At 37.9% G+C, this 18,344-nt stretch overlaps 1 protein-coding gene across 1 annotated transcript in view; it reads left to right on the top strand.

Moving 5' to 3' along the window:
• The window catches only part of ptprt (protein tyrosine phosphatase receptor type T), a 341,442-nt gene that overhangs the window by 319,966 nt on the left and 3,132 nt on the right, over positions 1-18,344 (top strand). Inside the window, exons 30-35 of the mRNA XM_028445860.1 lie at positions 3,060-3,195; positions 4,638-4,787; positions 6,428-6,601; positions 6,688-6,819; positions 9,652-9,777; positions 11,617-11,780. Of these exons, the coding sequence (XP_028301661.1) occupies positions 3,060-3,195; positions 4,638-4,787; positions 6,428-6,601; positions 6,688-6,819; positions 9,652-9,777; positions 11,617-11,780 (882 nt within the window). The remainder of the gene's footprint in view (positions 1-3,059; positions 3,196-4,637; positions 4,788-6,427; positions 6,602-6,687; positions 6,820-9,651; positions 9,778-11,616; positions 11,781-18,344) is intronic.

The raw sequence follows: 18,344 nt of genomic DNA, 5'->3' as shown, positions 1-18,344 counted from the left end.
ACATGTTTTTACTGTTTATCAGAGGTGTGGACTCCAGTCACATGACTCAGACTCGAGTTTCAAATTTGACGACTTTAGACTCGACAAAATCATGAAGGACTTTCAGCTGGACTTGAACACAAATGTTCATTTGATCCATAAAAGATGCAGAAAACACAATTAAATACAATTAACGACCCACCGTTGTGCTCCTGACTAAGCTTCCTGTTAACTTCAAAACAAAAGAACATGCACACTACCGAAAAAGGAATTTTAGGTAAAAGAAATAATAATTTTTTGTTTATTTTTGTTTTCAAAGTGAACTGACATGTGTTTTATTTATTTATTGGATTATGTTAGGGTTAGGGTTATAATCTCAGTACGGAGGTAAACTCAGACCGTGACACAGGTCCTAGGACCATTTTACATTCTGCTCGCAATGCATTATGGGACAGTTGAGTATGACTAGTGTGCCCACCGTGCATACTTTTTGTGCATACAAAATTGTTTTCATATAGTATACATCCAGGTATTTAATGTGAACACACCACCTACTCATTTAGTATATGAGTAGTACGTTAATATAACATTTATAACACAGCCAATTATTCCAAGAGTGAAATCCTTTGGATTTAAAGATTATACTGTGATTAATAATTGATTTGGAATAAATTATAGCTTGTTCTACTTTCCAGTATGATTATTGTTTGTTTGGTTAACAGAGGAACTGTGAAAGTTTTCAAATCTAAGAAGAGGAAGAATATTTGTTGATTAAAGCATTTTATTTGGTTATATCTCTATTAGTTGACAAATATGTTCTCTGTTCATATAATTCATTGTTTATATGAGTTGAATAAAGTGTAAATGGCTCTAGCTGTGGTACATTATGTACCTGGACCTGAGAAGCAGTGACTTGTTCCCACCTCTGCTGTTTGCTGTATTTGTTTTGTTTAAAAACGTAATGTGTAGGTCTGATAGATATTAAAACTAAGATCATGCTGGAAGAGAACGATGAAAAAGGTTAAAACTGTCGCTGGAAATTTTGTTTTGGTCTCCACTGTAAACATTGTGGGATGTGGAGTCACATAAACAAATGTGTAGAAGTGTTTTTACTTATTTTGCTATACATTCAATTTCAGCCATTTTTTGCCACAACTCTCAGTGAAAACCCCACAAATGTGTTGGGAAGTCAATTTGGTCACTAACCCTAACCCAACACAAGAAACCATGAACTCTATATAGACCAGATAAAATGTGTGAATGTCCCAGAATCTCTACAAAAGCTTATGTATTTTAACATGTTTTCAACAACATTCAACTTCAAGTAAAACTAATGCAGCACTCCATGCAACAGTTTTTTTGACTATGTATTTGTTGCAAATGGCCTAACACAGATATAATCTGCAGGGTCTACGAGGGGCTTTAATCTATTCTTTCTGAACATTTCTGTCACCAAACAACTTTGCTGACAAGTTGCCCTAAGGCTGAAAACGCCTGTACTCAGACAGGCAGGAAGTTATAGCAGTCACTTCCAATTTCCAGGGGCACTCTGATGCCATTGGCTGGTGTCAAGAGACACACACACACACACACACACACACACACACACACACACACACACACACACACAGGCTTGGCAGTATTCTGATCTTAACATTAATCACAGACGTTGACAGGTAATCTGTTGAGGTGCTACCTCCTGTTCTCCCTTCTTCCCTTTATCTCCCTCTGTTCACTCCTCTCTTCTCTCACTGTCTGTTTCCAAAACTGTCAGAGGAATTGGAAAATGAAAGATGTGTTCCTCCCCTATACTCCACCTAATCCCTCCACGCCTCCTTCTCTCACGTACGTTTCCTTCCACTCGTGTCTCTTGCCTCTTTCCCTCGTCGCGGCCACTTTTATATCATTTGCAGTTCTGAACCTGGTACCGTGAACCCATCTCTGCCTGGTCACCTCCTTCCTCTCACTCCCTCAGTCCATCTGTTGGTTTGCTGTGCCATCCATCTCTTCCTCCTGGGCATTAATGTTCAGAATGTGTCGTCTTAACATCTGACACCAAGAAGCAAAGTCTCTCTTTTTCTGTCTCTGCGTCTGACAGACTAACTCCCTGTATGATGTCAGCTTTGCTACGTTTCACACTTTCATAGTGAGATCATAAGCTCATCTGTGTCTCTAAATAGAGACCATGAAGACAAGTGAGGAAAATCAAGAAAACATACTTATTAAAGTTGTCTGAGCATGTGACGTGTGACGAACGTCTGACAGCAGTGAGGTGTGCTGTTGGTCCATTGCAAGAGTAGAAGGCGTAGCTTTTCTCACACCGGGCCAAAAAAAAGTGATTTTCTGATCTGATTTCCACATTATCCACAACCATGTCAGCATTTAGAATAATGACCGATCTCAGCATTAATACAGCGAGTATTAAGTTTGTGTTGTCATTTTATGTGTTTTCTGGTGTAATGTATTGTTCTGTTAACTTTTTTGTGGTCGTTTAGTGTAATTTTTTTCTCATTTTGCAATTTCTGTTGTTTTTTATGTGTTTTTGAAGTTATTCAGTGTATTTTCCTCTCATTTTGTTTTGATTTTGTTGTTGTTAAGAGCCAAATTGTGTATTTTTGTTGACATTTTGTGTAATGAGGTGAGGTGTGTGGTGAGGTGTGACGAAGGCATGGAAGCACCAAGACAGATGTGTCAAACTCAAGGTCCGCGGCAAGAAGCAAAAAAAAGTCATAGAAACCATGAATCATTGTGTAAATTACCAACTGATTCAGTTGTAGATATTTGAGCTAGATATCGCCAAATTAATACACAAATTCAATAAAATTCCACAATGGTGGCAGTCATTTTTAATCTAAAATAGTTTGAAGAACTCAACAACCACAACTTTTTCCCAAATCCTGCCGTTTTCTTCAAATTACTCCCCAAAATTTCCTCAAATTACACAAAAAATGACCACAAAAACCAATAAATTAAAAGTGAAGATCATGCAGAGAAAAAAGGTTCGTCTGCAGATTTATTTTTAGTTTTTCAGCTACTGACAACTAGTTAATTGTCTTTTTTTATGTGTGTTTTCTGTGCAGTGCGGGTGCAGGGAGAACAGGTTGTTTTATTGCAGTGGACATCATGCTGGACATGGCAGAAAACGAGGGAGTGGTGGATATCTTCAACTGCATCAGAGAGCTGAGATCACAACGTGTAAACATGGTGCAGACAGAGGTAAGAAACACACACACATGCTTATCCGTGCTGCTGCTGCTGCTGCTGCTGCTGCTGCTGCTGCTGCTGCTGCTGCTGCTGCTGCTGCTGCGGCGGCGGCGGCTGCTGCTGCTGCTGCTGCTGCTGGCTATTAGAAGATCTATGCCTAACAAAATGCATTATTATGCACTGTATTTGTTTCATTGCCTTTTAAAAATTTAAAAACTTTAAAGTCTGGAATTTTGTGTAATATTATTCAGAAAAAGTTGATTTTTAATAGGAATTAACTGGAGTAACTTTAAATAACTGTATCATATCAAAACATTAATGTTTGCTTTCATTTTAAAATAATATACTTAGGAGGAGAAGCTAACGTGCACAGATGCTAATGGTGGCTAATGTTTTAACCTGGAAACAGATGAAGAGGAAAACAGAAATGTGTCTCGTTTTTTTTGCAATTTCTGCGTGTTTTTAAACAGAATTGCTAGAAATGTGGTAATTTGGAGAACTATTATTTATTTTTGAACATGTAAAAACAAAAATAATACATATAAAATAAAATGAATGTCACAAAATGAGTTAATTTCCAAAATGAGGCAAAAACAGTCAAAAGATAAAACCTTTACACATAAAAAAAAAAAAGGAGCAGGAAGAAGTCTGACTTTTTTAATCCTACCCCTTTTATAATCACTATAACCAATTTATCCAGCAGCTACAATGAGTAAAGTGAGAAAAAAGAATTGACAGGTGACAAAAAAATATCTGAAAAAGTGCCTAAAATGTGGCAAGAAAAAAGTGAAAAGTGACTAAATGTGGCCAAAAACAGTCAAGAGTGGCAAAACAATTGACAAAAACGAGGAAACTGGTGGTATGTAATGGTAAAAGGTAGTTTAAATGAGCAAAATGTGGCGAACAATAGTTGAAAAAGGGCAAAATTATGGAACAAAAAGTTGCAAAAAAGGAATTAAAAGGAAAGTGTTATTTATTGGCCAAAGGTAGCTTATTTGAAAGTGGCAAAAAAAAAAAAAAAAGGTTAAAGAATTGACAAAAATTGGATAAAAGTGTAAAAAAGAACTTCAAAGATGAGGAAAATGGGATATTTATTGGTAAAAGGAGCTAAAGTCTGAAAAGAAAAAAAAAATAAATAAAAGTGTCACATTTTTGGGAAAAGCGGCAAAAATAGGACAAAGGATTAAATTTACATATCGAAATATTAAATACTACCCATATACAAGTTCTAATTATAATATAAACTACCTATATACATATAAACACAATAATAACTATACTAATAAAGGTGGAGACTGCCTCTATATTGATATTACCGCCCTGAGTCATTTGTTTAAAATCATTTTTTTGTTTTTTACTGTCTTTTATTTTATCTGTGAAACTATTCCATAATTTAACGCACATGTTTTTAATGTGTTTCTAACGCACTGTATGAAATGTGACTGATGTTCCAGGAGCAGTACGTGTTTGTTCACGATGCCATCCTGGAGGCGTGTTTATGTGGTAACACGGCCATACCAGTGTGTGAGTTCAGAGCCATTTACTACAACATCAGCAGACTGGACCCACAGACCAACTCCAGTCAGATCAAAGATGAATTTCAGGTCAGAACTCAACCATGTTTCTGTTCTTTTACATTTACAACCAGAAAAGTTCAAGTTTTACACAATACTAAGGATTTGTTTAGTTGGGTTAGTGCAAAAAATATATACAGTATATTATGGTGGCGGAAAATCACAACACAACACATGATGACCCACAACACAACACAGGATGACCCACAACACAACACAGGATGACCCACAACACAACACATGATGACCCACAACACAACACAGGATGACCCACAACACAACACATGATGACCCACAACACAACACAACACAGGATGACCCACAACACAACACAGGATGACCCACAACACAACACAGGATGACCCACAACGCAACACATGATGACCCACAACACAACACAGGATGACCCACAACACAGGATGACCCACAACACAGGATGACCAACAACGCAACACAGGATGACCCACAACACAGGATGACCCACAACACAACACAGGATGACCCACAACACAACACAACACATGATGACCCACAACACAACACAGGATGACCCACAACACAACACAACACAGGATGACCAACAACGCAACACAGGATGACCCACAACACAACACAACACAACACAGGATGACCCACAACACAACACAACACAGGATGACCAACAACGCAACACAGGATGACCCACAACACAACACAGGATGACCCACAACACAACACAACACAGGATGACCCACAACACAACACATGATGACCCACAACACAACACAGGATGACCCACAACACAACACAGGATGACCAACAACGCAACACAACACAATACAACACAGGATGACACAACACAGGATGACCAACAACGCAACACAGGATGACCAACAATGCTACACAACACAACACAACACAGGATGACCAACAACGCAACACAGGATGACCCACAACACAACACAGGATGACCCACAACACAACACAGGATGACCAACAACGCAACACAACACAACACAACACAGGATGACCAACAACGCAACACAACACAACACAACACAGGATGACCAACAACACAACACAGGATGACAAACGCCACAACGCAACACAACAAAACACAACACAACACAGGGTGACCAACAATGCAACACAACACAAAACCAAAGCCTTTGTGTTTTGTATATCTATGCGCCTTTGTTTTGTGTTGCGTTGTGGCGTTTGTCATCCTGTGTTGTGTTGCGTTGCGTTGCGTTGTGTTGTGTTGTGTTGTGTTGTGTTGTGTTGTGTTGTGGGGTTCTTCATTTTGTGTTGTGAGCTTTTAGGGCCACTGGAAATCATAGAAACAAAGACAAGACAACAAAACATTTTAATGATTTAATGATTGCACATTTGATGAGAATACAACATAAGGCAGACATATTGTGTTTAAGACCACATGCAACCCCTCAAGTAAATGCATTAAAAACACATGCAAAGTTACAGAAATATACACTAGACAACAAAAATACACAAAATGACTCAAAAAACACAAACAGCAACAAAAACAACAAAAAACACCAAATGAGAGAAAAATTCTAAGTTGCAAAATGATGACAACACAAAAAAACGTCTCCCTGAGAGTTACTGAAATAATGAACTCTGTCAATAAAGTTTATAATGTTTGTATTTTTCTTTTTGTTGCCAATGTTCAGACTCTGAACATAGTGACACCTAGAGTCCGCCCTGAGGACTGCAGCGTGGGTTTGTTACCCAGGAACCACGATAAGAACCGTAGCATGGACGTTCTATCAGCAGACAGATGTTTACCTTTCCTCATATCAGTGGACGGAGAAAGTTCCAACTACATCAACGCTGCATTAATGGATGTGAGTTTAATTCTAATGCTCTGTGTGTGTTTAAACCTTTGATTGTTTGGTTTGTTCCTATTGTGGTTTCTCTCTCAAACCTCCAGAGCCACAAGCAGCCAGCGGCCTTCATCGTTACCCAGCATCCTTTGCCAAACACCATGGGCGACTTCTGGAGGCTGGTGTTTGATTATAACTGCTCCTCCATTGTAATGCTCAATGAAATGGATGCAGCACAGGTAGAAACACACACACTTTATGCCTCACATGCATTTTTTTAATCAAACAAGCTAAATAATTAACGCCTAGCAACAAAACACACGTGTCGAACTCGAGGCTCAGGGGCCAAATCCAGCTGTTTAGAGCATCTGATTCGGCCCGCAGCAGAAAGCAAAAAAAAAGTCAGAGGAACCATTAATTTTTGTGCAAAGGAAAGTAATTCAGTTGTAAATATCTCAGCCAGATAGATTTAGTGAAACTCTATAATATTATCAGGGCTCATCCTCAGCTTCCACTGAATGTGGGTCCGCTGCGTTACGTCTTTGCCACGTCAGCGTAGCTGATAGCTTTCACTTTAGTCTCCGACAGTCCGGAGCCCTCAGCCAGATATACGCAGGACTTCTATTTCACGACACAACAACTCAACACAGAGCAATTACAGTGAAACAGGAAGTTAAGCACATATTAAACATTAAAACATCCGGTTACAAAATAAAACACTTCAGATTGTATTTCATCATATTATCTCTTCTCTGTTGGCTGTAGCTAGAAAATGTGGCTAGGACAACAACAACAAAAGGTAAACTTTATATTTTAATACCCTAAAGGAAGGTATCATGTACTTTTCAGGCACATTCTATAGCATACTCAAATAACTACGCTACCCTCATTTTTTTGGTAAACGCAGACGGTTCATTACGCTTTGATTTGTCTCTGTTTCTGAACACGCCCCTTCAGCACTCATACAAACACACATAGATTTTGTTTACTTGTTTTTCTGTGTGCTGTATTTGGATACTTTCTACATTTTTACATCGCTACAATACATTAGAATGATTATCAAAGTGAGAAATGCTAACGTGCGGACAGAGATCTCTGTCACCGACACACACACACACACACACACACACATGCTTACCCATGCTGCTGCTGGCGCTATAGTCCAGAATAGGGATTCCATTGTGTCTGTGAGCAGAGTAGAACGATTGACACGTAGTTATCTCTCAGCTGTTTGCTGTGACTGCAGCTGGTTGGATGGAGCTGGAAGTGGGGGAGGGGTACGATTTTTATTTACATTTTTATTTTATTTTTATGTTTTTATGTTAATGTGTACATTAATGAGTACGAATCACATAAGCCATGGGTTTCTTACAAAAGTATTTAAAATAAGTAAATGAAAAGCTAAAGGCGGGTGCTGTGGGCTGAACTAAGGAAGAGAACATAGGAGAGGGAGGGGCTTTGCTCTGGAGGGCGGTAACTCGGCTGGTAACGAAAGGTTTGAGGTGTCTCCAGGAGGTGGGGGTGTTCCTAGGAGATGGGGGCATTCATAGGAGGTGGGGGTGTTCCTAGGAGGTGGGGGCATTCCTAGGAGGTGGGGGCGTTCCTAGGAGGTGGGGGTGTTCCTAGGAGGTGGGGGTGTTCCTAGGAGGTGGGGGTGTTCCTAGGAGATGGGGGCATTCCTAGGAGGTGGGGGTGTTCCTAGGAGATGGGGGCATTCCTAGGAGGTGGGGGTGTTCCTAGGAGGTGGGGGTGTCCCTAGGAGATGGGGGCATTCCTAAGAGGTGGGGGTGTTCCTAGGAGATAGGGGCGTTCCTAGGAGGTGGGGGTGTTCCTAGGAGGTGGGGGTGTTCCTAGGAGATGGGGGTGTTCCTAGAAGGACTCAGGCGTATTTACACTTATAATGGCGGCCGTCAGAGTTTTTAAAGATTACTCAAACATACATGAATGAACCAAAGCAACACTGCAGGTATGTTTTTCATGAGGTAATGACACAGTAACATGATATAAATCTTGAAAAAGACCCTTTACATAATACCCCCCCTTTAAAACATGTAACAAACAAAAAAGCTGTGAAACTAAATGTAATATATACATATATGTCTGAAAAGTGTTAATGTGTTTCACTGTCACCCCTTAATCTTTATTAATTTATGTTTCCTCTCCTTTCTCTCTCTTTTTATTTTTTTGTAATTATATATATCATTCAATCTATTTCTCTGGTTCTATTAACCACTTAAATGCCCGTCTGTATCTGTACGTGTTTGTGAATATTTCTTCACTTTATTATTGTATTTGTAATTGTAATTCACTATTTAAAAAAAAAAAAAGTTGGATGGAAAAAGGTTGAAAGTGATCAGCAGATGCCTCTGAAGAATACTGGCAGTTGACAGTCAAAACGTGTCAGCACGTCAAAGTGAATTTCCTGAAATAAAGTTTGACGTATTAAACTGTTGTTAAACTATAAATATGTCCACAATAATAATGATCTCCCATTAAATGGCTGATGTCCAGGTCCATATGGATACATTACATTAAAACTACTTAGAAAATAACAAATTAGTCATAATGTGAATAAGTTGTTTTTTGTATTGATAAAGACAGATATGTTAGGTAGAAAAGAATAAAAATATTCTATCCTTGCTGATCCAGGTGGATTCATCATCTTTAAAATACTGTAAATGGTTTTATTCTTGGTCGAGCTATAATCTCAGTTCCCAGTGGGAATGGTTAATGGTTACAGTGATGATTAATATGAGTAGCGGCTGGAAGACGAATATTTTTCTTTGATGTGAGTTTGATATGGAATTAAAAAGAAGAGCCAGAAGCTACTTGTTCTAAAGAAATTAAAAAGAGGAAGTTAATGAAGCACTGAGCCGCTCTACAGACGTATATCTAGGATTTTTGTTTTGGATTTGTGCAGAAAAAAGGGAAAATGGCCGATTTTAAAGATGTAAACTTAAGAAGAATCTCATTCATGTTGAATTTAAGGAAATAAAAACCCAAAATGGACTTTCTTGATATGGACCCTCCATAGAATAATGATCTTTTTGCTTTTGTGTGTTTTTCTACAGTTGTGTATGCAGTACTGGCCAGAGAAAAGCTCCTGCTGCTACGGTCCCATTCAAGTGGAATTCATATCCGCAGACATCGACGAAGATATCATCAACCGGATCTTCAGAATCTGCAACATGGCCAGGGTAATTATCATAATTCAACAACAACAAAATACAAATAAATCCACGTGAAATGGTTTTTGCTGAATATTAAAAGAAAAGCTCAAGATTGTTCGATGTTAGAACAGAATAAAGTTACTCTGTAGTTGTTACAGGGTTGGGGTCAATTACATTATTCAGTTACAATTACATCTTAAATTATCCATGTTCAATTACAATTCATTTATGATTAAGGTGATTGGCCTTTTTTCCAGTTACAATTAAAATTACAAATGTTTTTTTTTCCACTGAAAGGCAATTACAATTACATTCTCAATTAGCAAAGTTCAAAGACAATTGATCACAATTACTGAGCCTAACTACTTTCCTTTACCCTGTGACGTCATCCACGAAGTCATCCCTTTCTCTTAGGGGCCGAATCAAATGCTCTAAATGGCCAGATTTGGCCCCCGGTCCTTGAGTTTGACACGTCTCAAAGAAACAATAAATAAATAATATTTCACATTATAGCACATGTTGTGGACTAAATGAGGCCTGATTTGGTGAGGCTGCTATTGTGGGAGAATAAATTAGAGTTAATTCAGAATGTGCTGCAGACGCCATTGTCACCAGCGTCTCCCACCTCAGTGCTTCTCTCAGCCCTCCTTACCTCCCATCCTCCTCTCTTTATTACCCATTTCTCTGATTCTCCTGCTCTATTGTCACTCGCTTCTCATCTCATTTTCTCAGCCATCCATGACGGCACTACTCCAGCGCTGCCCTGTTGTCTGCTGCTCCTAGAGCACTTAGTCAACTCGCCCGCTACCCTACTCTCCTGCTCTCTGTCTCTCTCTCTCTCTCGTGTGTGTGTGTGTGTGTGTGTGTGTGAGCGGTCTGGTGTGAAATGGCTCATATCATGGCAATAACAGCACGTCTCTCACAGTGAGAGCAGCTCCGGCCGAGGCGAGAGCAGCAGCCACTAAGCCATTAAACAAGGCTGGAAACAGTCAACCAGGGGAGTGTGGGGGGGTGGGGGGTTAAAATACACAAACTAACTGTACACATAAAAGTGCAAACAAAAAAAGGTCAGAGATAAATGTGCTAAAAAAGTGAAAACAGAAGAAAAGTAAGAAGATTAAAGAGAAATAAATAGAATAATCTAAAAAATCTGTGAAGGAAATGATTGTTGAGCTCATCTTTTTTACATATAATTTAAATTGTTTTGACAAATTGCAATAGAATCAGAATCCTTTTATTTGTCAATGAACAGACATCACTCACTTGAGCAATTCCTAAAGGTTCCTAAAGTGGGGTACGCAAATGAATAAATACATTTTAACATTATTATGCTCTAGTTTTTTGTGTAATTTAGTGAAATTATTTGCAAGAAATTGCCAGATTTTATGAAAAATGTAGATGTATTTCCGTAATATGCGATAAAAAATGACTGCATTCATGTGATATATGTATGGGAAAATTATAAACTTGTGAACTTGAGATATCTACAACTGAATTATTTGGTAATATATATGTTTGTATTCACAAATGTGCAAAAATACCACTAGTTAAACTTAAACATGAGCATTTTCTATGATTTACATTGAACAGTGTATCACTTTCTATCGTAGAGTTTAGAAAGATAAAGCCTGATATAATCCAATTCTTGTTTTTTTCAGTTTTTTTTACTGATATCAGACTATTATTCTATTGTTCGTATTTATTCTCATTTGTCTGAAGGTCAAATAAAAGGTTTTAGTTTAAAACCAGTGATTTTTTTCTTCTAAAATGTATCTGCAACAATTGAATGAAAACGTAATAGTGTACGGTAGATTTCAGATGATTGAATGTTGGTAACTGGTTAAAAAAGGGTGTGTCTTTCCTCAGCCACAGGACGGATACCGCTTGGTGCAGCACTTCCAGTTCATTGGCTGGCCGGCCTACAGGGACACGCCCCTCTCCAAACGTTCCATCCTCCAGTTGGTCAGGAGGTTGGCCAAGTGGCAGGAGCAGTACGATGGGGGGGACGGAAGGACTGTGGTGCACTGTCTGTGAGTGTAGACACACACACACACACACACACACACACACACACACACACACACACACATATACAGATACACACACGCACGCACACACACACACACACACACACACACACACACACACACACACACACACACACACAGAGAGATACACACATACACAGATACACGCATGCACGTACACACATACACACACACACACACACACACACACACACACACACACACACACACACACACACACACACACACACACACAGAGATATACACTCATTAAGTAATGCGTTACAATAACACATTACAAAATAATGCGTTATAAAGAAACATGTTACAGTAACGCATTATGAAGTCACGTGATATAAAGTAACACGTTATAAAGTAACACATTATGAAGTAACACGTTATATTACTTCTTTGGGTAACGAAGTAAAGTAACGCTCTACACTTAAAATATTGGTAACTAAATTACTTTACTGTTCTATAACAGGGCTCTCCAATAGGGGGCAAACAAAACCTCACTCAGTGAACTCTATCTACTTACTACACCTCTATATCTATCTAACCTCCACCACCACCCCTCCCCCACCCCAAAATGAATCGACCAATCAAGTTTGAGTAACAGTAGCGCAAGCCGGAGGCTAATGCTAATATTTCTGAGCCAAACGTGAATTGATTAAAGAACAAACTTGGATTTTATCTTAACAGGACTGAAGCTAGCAAACAACTAAACGATGAGTGAGGCTGAACAGAAGGTCTAACATTTCCATCGAGAATGGGAGACTGAGTATTTCTTCACAAGTGTGAAAGACAGGTGTGTGTGTGTGTGTGTGCTTGGTGTGCGGGACAAGTGTTGCAGTCAGAAAGAAAGGCAAAGTGGAACGGCACTTCACCACATTTCATGAGAAGTTTGACCATGATTTTCCTCCTGGCAGCAGCGTGTGGTCAGCTGAGCTGAAAGTGGGATTGCAACGACAGCAATAGTTGTTCACCAAACCAGAGACTGGGGCTGAAGCTGCAACTGGAGCATCATCCAAAGTGGTCCATCATTTAGTAAAGAAACAAAAAGCTTTTACAGATGAGGTCTTTGTCAAGGATGCAATGACTCTTTTGGTTCATTCTTTGTTCAAAGATCACAAAAATGGCCCTGAAATCCTGTCTGCTATATCAGAAATGTAGTTAGGCATGAATACCATGGAAAGGAGAGTTCCTGCCCTCTCAGAGGACACAAAGGTTCAGTTGGAACATGACATACAGTACGTACAGTACATGCACATGGTTTTCATTTGAATATGATGAATCAGTGGACTCAAGCGACACGTCTCAGTTGGCGGTTGTCATAAGAATGGTGTTTGATGACTTCTCTGTTTAAAGAGGAATTTCTCACATTGTTACCTTTGAAAACAACAACAAGAAGTCTAGACATTTACAACGTAGTGAAGAACTACTTCACCAAAAAGAATGTGCCTTTAGAAAATGTGGTTTCAATAATAACTGATGGATGTTCGGCCATGACGGAGAGGCATAACGGCTTCATTGCAAACTGCAAAGCACACCCGCATTTTCCTCCTTTTTAGAACTATCATTGCATCATCCACCAACAGTCCATTTGTGCCAAAGTCATGGGGTTTGAACATGTTACAAAGATAATGAATTCTATCCTAGCAAAGGCCAAACAGAGTATGGTGATCTTTTGCTGCATTCAGAAATCAGATGGTTTAGCAGAGGAAACGTCCTACATCGTTTTTTTAGCACATCTGACAGAGATCAAAGCTTTCATGGAAGCAAGAAACGAGGAAACAACTCTGCTGTGTGACACTGAACAGCTACTGGTTCTGGCATTTCTAGCAGATGTGACAGAGAAATTAAACAACCTGTACTGTGGACTGCAAGGCAATGGGAAGACAACCAGTGACATGATTAGTGCCGTCAAGGCTTTCAAGGTTAAAGTGGGCCTGTTTCTCCAACAGGTGAAGAATAGGAAGATGTAGCACTTCCTCTCTGTGCTCAAAATGCTGGAAGAAAATCATGCTGCATCCGGGGCCAAGGACATCCAGAAATACATAGACCTCTTCAACAGGCTGGGGGAGGAGCTTGAGAGCAGACTTTGTGAGGCTGGAGCCCTGTGCCACCTTTATTTCAAACCCGTCATGGATGTGGACATATCTGACATTTGCGAACAGATGGTTGAGGTGTTCAGTATCAGTGCTGTTGATTTGGAGATGGAAGTTCTCAATCTGCAAAATGACAGATTGAAGTCACATACGTCTGCTGGTGATTTCTGGAAGCTTGTGGATGCAAAGAAGCACCCCGACATTAGCACAGCAGCCATGACAGGTGCTCCCCTGTTTGGCTCATCAAGTCCAAGTTCCCAACTTGTCTCACTGATGTCCACCTGGATGACTGCATCAGAGTAAACCTCTCGCAATGCATACCAGATTTCAATGCCCTAGTCAACTGCATGTAGTGTCAGAAATCTCATTAAAGGTAAACATATAATAACTTTAAAACGTGCTAAAAACTATACAAAAATAAGGGAAGTAGACGTAGCTTGCTACTTGTTTTATTTTTTGAAAGTAGCTCTCATCTTTGAAAAGGTTGGAGACCCCTCCTACAGGAACAGGCATTCTGACATTACACGTATTTTCCCGTCTGTTCTCATGGCGGAGCAGTAATAGTAGACACACATTTGTCCAGTGTACTCAGAATATTGGTGTACCAGAGGTGTAAAGAGTGATGAAATAGTAGAATAAAATAAAATTACACAAATGAATTCAATTCAAAATAAAATCGTTCCCAGGTTCTAAGTATAGAAACATTTATAAAACTGTGCCATGTCAAATGTTCCATGTGGGTAATGACATAATAGGTAGAAACCACAACCTGAACCAAAGAAAGTAGTAAAATAACATTCAATGCTGTTTTGGCGTAGTGCATTATGTTTAATCTGATTGGTCGGCTGTGATGTGATGCATTACGTTTAATCTGATTGGTCGACTATGATGTGATGCATTATGTTTAATCTGATTGGTTGGCTATGATGCGGTGCATTACATTTAATCTGATTGGTTGGCTATGATGTGATGCATTACATTTAATCTGATTGGTCGACTATGATGTAATGCATTACGTTTAATCTGATTGGTCGGCTGTGATGTGATGCATTACGTTTAATCTGATTGGTTGGCTATGATGTGATGCATTTGATTGTCTGGTCATTTAATTTTTTGTAGTTTCACAATGTCTGTTGATCATTTAAAAACAAACAATCATAATAATAATTTACTCAGTAATCGTTGCAGAAATGTAGAAATGTAATACATTACTTTACTTCTTTTAAAATGTACTTAAGTACAAGAAAATGACTGATTTAGAATTATACTCGAAATAGTACAAGTACCCCTAAAAACAACTCATTTACAGTAAAGTGAGTACTTGTAATCCATTACTTTCACCTTTGGGTAGTGTTATGTAGGAAAACAATAGAAAATATTTTTTTACTACCTTCACAAAAGCTTTGTGATAACTTTTTACAAAACTTAATTGCGCAGGCTTTTTATGAGCTGAAACAAACACAGACTGGATGAAAACTGGAGAAATCATGTAGGATAGAAGCTGAAATAAGTACATACATTTATTGAAAAAAAAAAACATTATTTTTACTTAAAAACTACTATAAGAGCAGTTTTACACCCACCTAAGCTAAAGAAACTGTTATGTTCAGGTTAGATACCCAATGCATATGTGTGCGTGTGTGTTTGTTTGTATATGTGTGTGTGTTTGTGGCTAAACTCATCTGTGTGTTACTAAGCACCAACATAAACTCTGCCGAGCTGCACAATTACCTCTGAGTGAAACAAATGAAGCTTATAATGAGGGAGGAAAAGCAAAGATACAAAATCCATACTAGAGAGATTAAAGGAGGGAGTCCACTAACATTATTACATTAACCAGTTCATCACTGGAGCTCATCCAATCAGATGCTTTGGTCACAGCTTATTGGAACAATCAAAAATAGCGTTCATCCATTTTTTTTGTTTGGTACAAACTCAGTTTTTTCTGGTTTTTATTCTGGATTTTCCACATCTGCCCCTACAGTCCATACACCAGACCCCCAAAAGAAACACACGAAATGACTCCTAGAACAAACAAAATGACAGAAAAATACACAAAACATTGGCAAAAGTACACGAAACTACCCCAAAAACACACACAAAATTACACATTTACACAAGACAACAGTATTTTGCCAAATGATAACAACAGTACTCAAAATTACTCACAAAACAACAAAAATACACAAAAAGACTCTAAGAACACACAAAATGACAGAAATAATACACAAAACAACATCAAAAGTACACATAACGAACCCAAAACACACAAAAAGATTACAAATGTACACAAGACAACAGTAATTTGCCAAATGATAACAATAATAGTCAAAATGACTCGTAAAACAACAAAACTACACATTTTGACTTCTAAAATACACAAAAAGACTCCAAGAACACACAAAATGGCAGAATAATACATAACACAAAGACAAAAGTGCACAAAACTACACTAAAACACAAAAAGATGACAAATTTACACAAGACAACAGTATTTTACCAAATAATAACAACAGTACTCAAAATTACTTACAAAACAACACAAAATGCACATTACGACTCCAGAAGAACACACAAAATGATGGATAAAAACAGAAAACATTGACAAAAATACACAGATGGACTCCAAAATACATACAATATTACTGAAAAACACTCCAAAAATGCACAAAACTACCCTAAAAACTCAGCAAAACGAGTACAAATGTGCATAAAAAGAATTGAAAAATGTGCAAAACAATAAAAATGTACACAAAATACGCAATCTAAAGTCACATTGAAAACACAAAAAAGGAATTGAAAAGACAACAGTAATTTGAAAAACAACAATAAAAACACAAAAAGTTTGAACACCTAAAATGACAGAGAAATACACAAAACAAAGACAAAAATACACAAATGTACACCAAAATACATACACTAAAAAACACAAGAGGACAACAGAAATGCCCAAAATGAGTACAAATGTGCACAAAAATAATTGAAAAATGTGCAAAACAACAACTAAAATGTACACAAAATACACAATGTAAAATTACAACAAAAACACAAAAAAGACTTGAAAAACACAATTACTGAAAAATATACAAAAATCACAAAACAAAACAAAAAGCCTACACACAATAAATCAAGATAAACACAAACTCTTGTGGTTTCCTGTATTACTGCTCTGATTGGTCATTATTCTAAATACTGATATGACTATTGATCATGTGACCCATGGATCAGATACAGTCACATGTTGCCCCTGCTGTGATAAAAGTCACCCGTCTCTGCTCTACGGCTGTGATAAAGTCACTATTGTTCTTCTCCAGCACATCTATTGAGTGTTTGACTTTTTGAAAGTAACTTAATGATCACACACTGTAGGTCGACCTGTGGGCTCAGCACTGCAAACACTGCTGATGCCAAGTGAGGGGATGGTTTATTTATTTATCTGTGTTTTTATTTTGGTGATGGCTGCCGGTCCACCTCTCAGAGCCTGATGTTTTATTCAGGATGAACGCTGAGGGGATTGAGGTGGAACTGGGTGAGATGAGAAAGTGTGGAGCTGTTTTCATGCTCGATCTGATGCTACGACTGATTCAAGCTCACAGCCAATAAACACTTAAAACCCTCTGTGCCCATAAACAGGTTGGCACTGTTAAAGGTTTGCTATAAGGTTAGAAATCCTCAATTTATTACAAGCCATTAATAAAACACATTATCCAGAATAACTGTATATTGTTATTCTGTATAGTAATAACCAGAGGTGAAAGTAACTGATTACAAGTACTCACGTTACTGTAATTTAGTTGCTTTTATGGTTACTTGTACTTTTTTTTTATAGTATATTCCTAAAGCAGTCATTTTACTTGTACTTAAGTATGTTTAAAAATAAGTAAAGTTAATCATTACATTTCTACACCCAACCGTTACTGATAAATAGTTTTTTTTTTTGTCTAAAATGATCAACAGACATTGTGAAACTACAAAAAATGAAATGACCAGACAGTAATCAAATGCACCACATCATCGCCGACCAATCAGATTAAAAGTGCCAAAATTGCATTGAATGCTGGTTATTTTCTCAGTTTTTAGAGTTCAGAATATTAGCTATAATTAGAGCCTCATCATTTTATTTATTTTTAATTAAATTAAATGGTGTTGTTTTATTTTTAAAAAAAGAAGAAAAAAAAAAGAATTGTACATTTTGTCAAACCTTTCATTTTATACAGATGCTTTTGGGGGTTAAAGTAAATAGTAACTTTTACTTTGAGTACTATTTCATTGAGCTACTTTTCACTTGTACTTGAGTATTTTATGTATGACTTGCTTGTACTTGAGTAGGATATATCAGCACTTTTACACCTCTGGTAATAACAGAATAATACAATTATTATTGTAAATTTTCCCACAATTTCACCACCACCAATTCAGATTTTAATGAGTTCTTTATGTAGTCGATCATTTAACAGGC

This window comes from Gouania willdenowi, chromosome 5, assembly GCF_900634775.1.
Source record: "Gouania willdenowi chromosome 5, fGouWil2.1, whole genome shotgun sequence".
Taxonomy (NCBI): domain Eukaryota; kingdom Metazoa; phylum Chordata; class Actinopteri; order Blenniiformes; family Gobiesocidae; genus Gouania; species Gouania willdenowi.
This window is presented reverse-complemented; position numbering and strand designations above follow the sequence as displayed.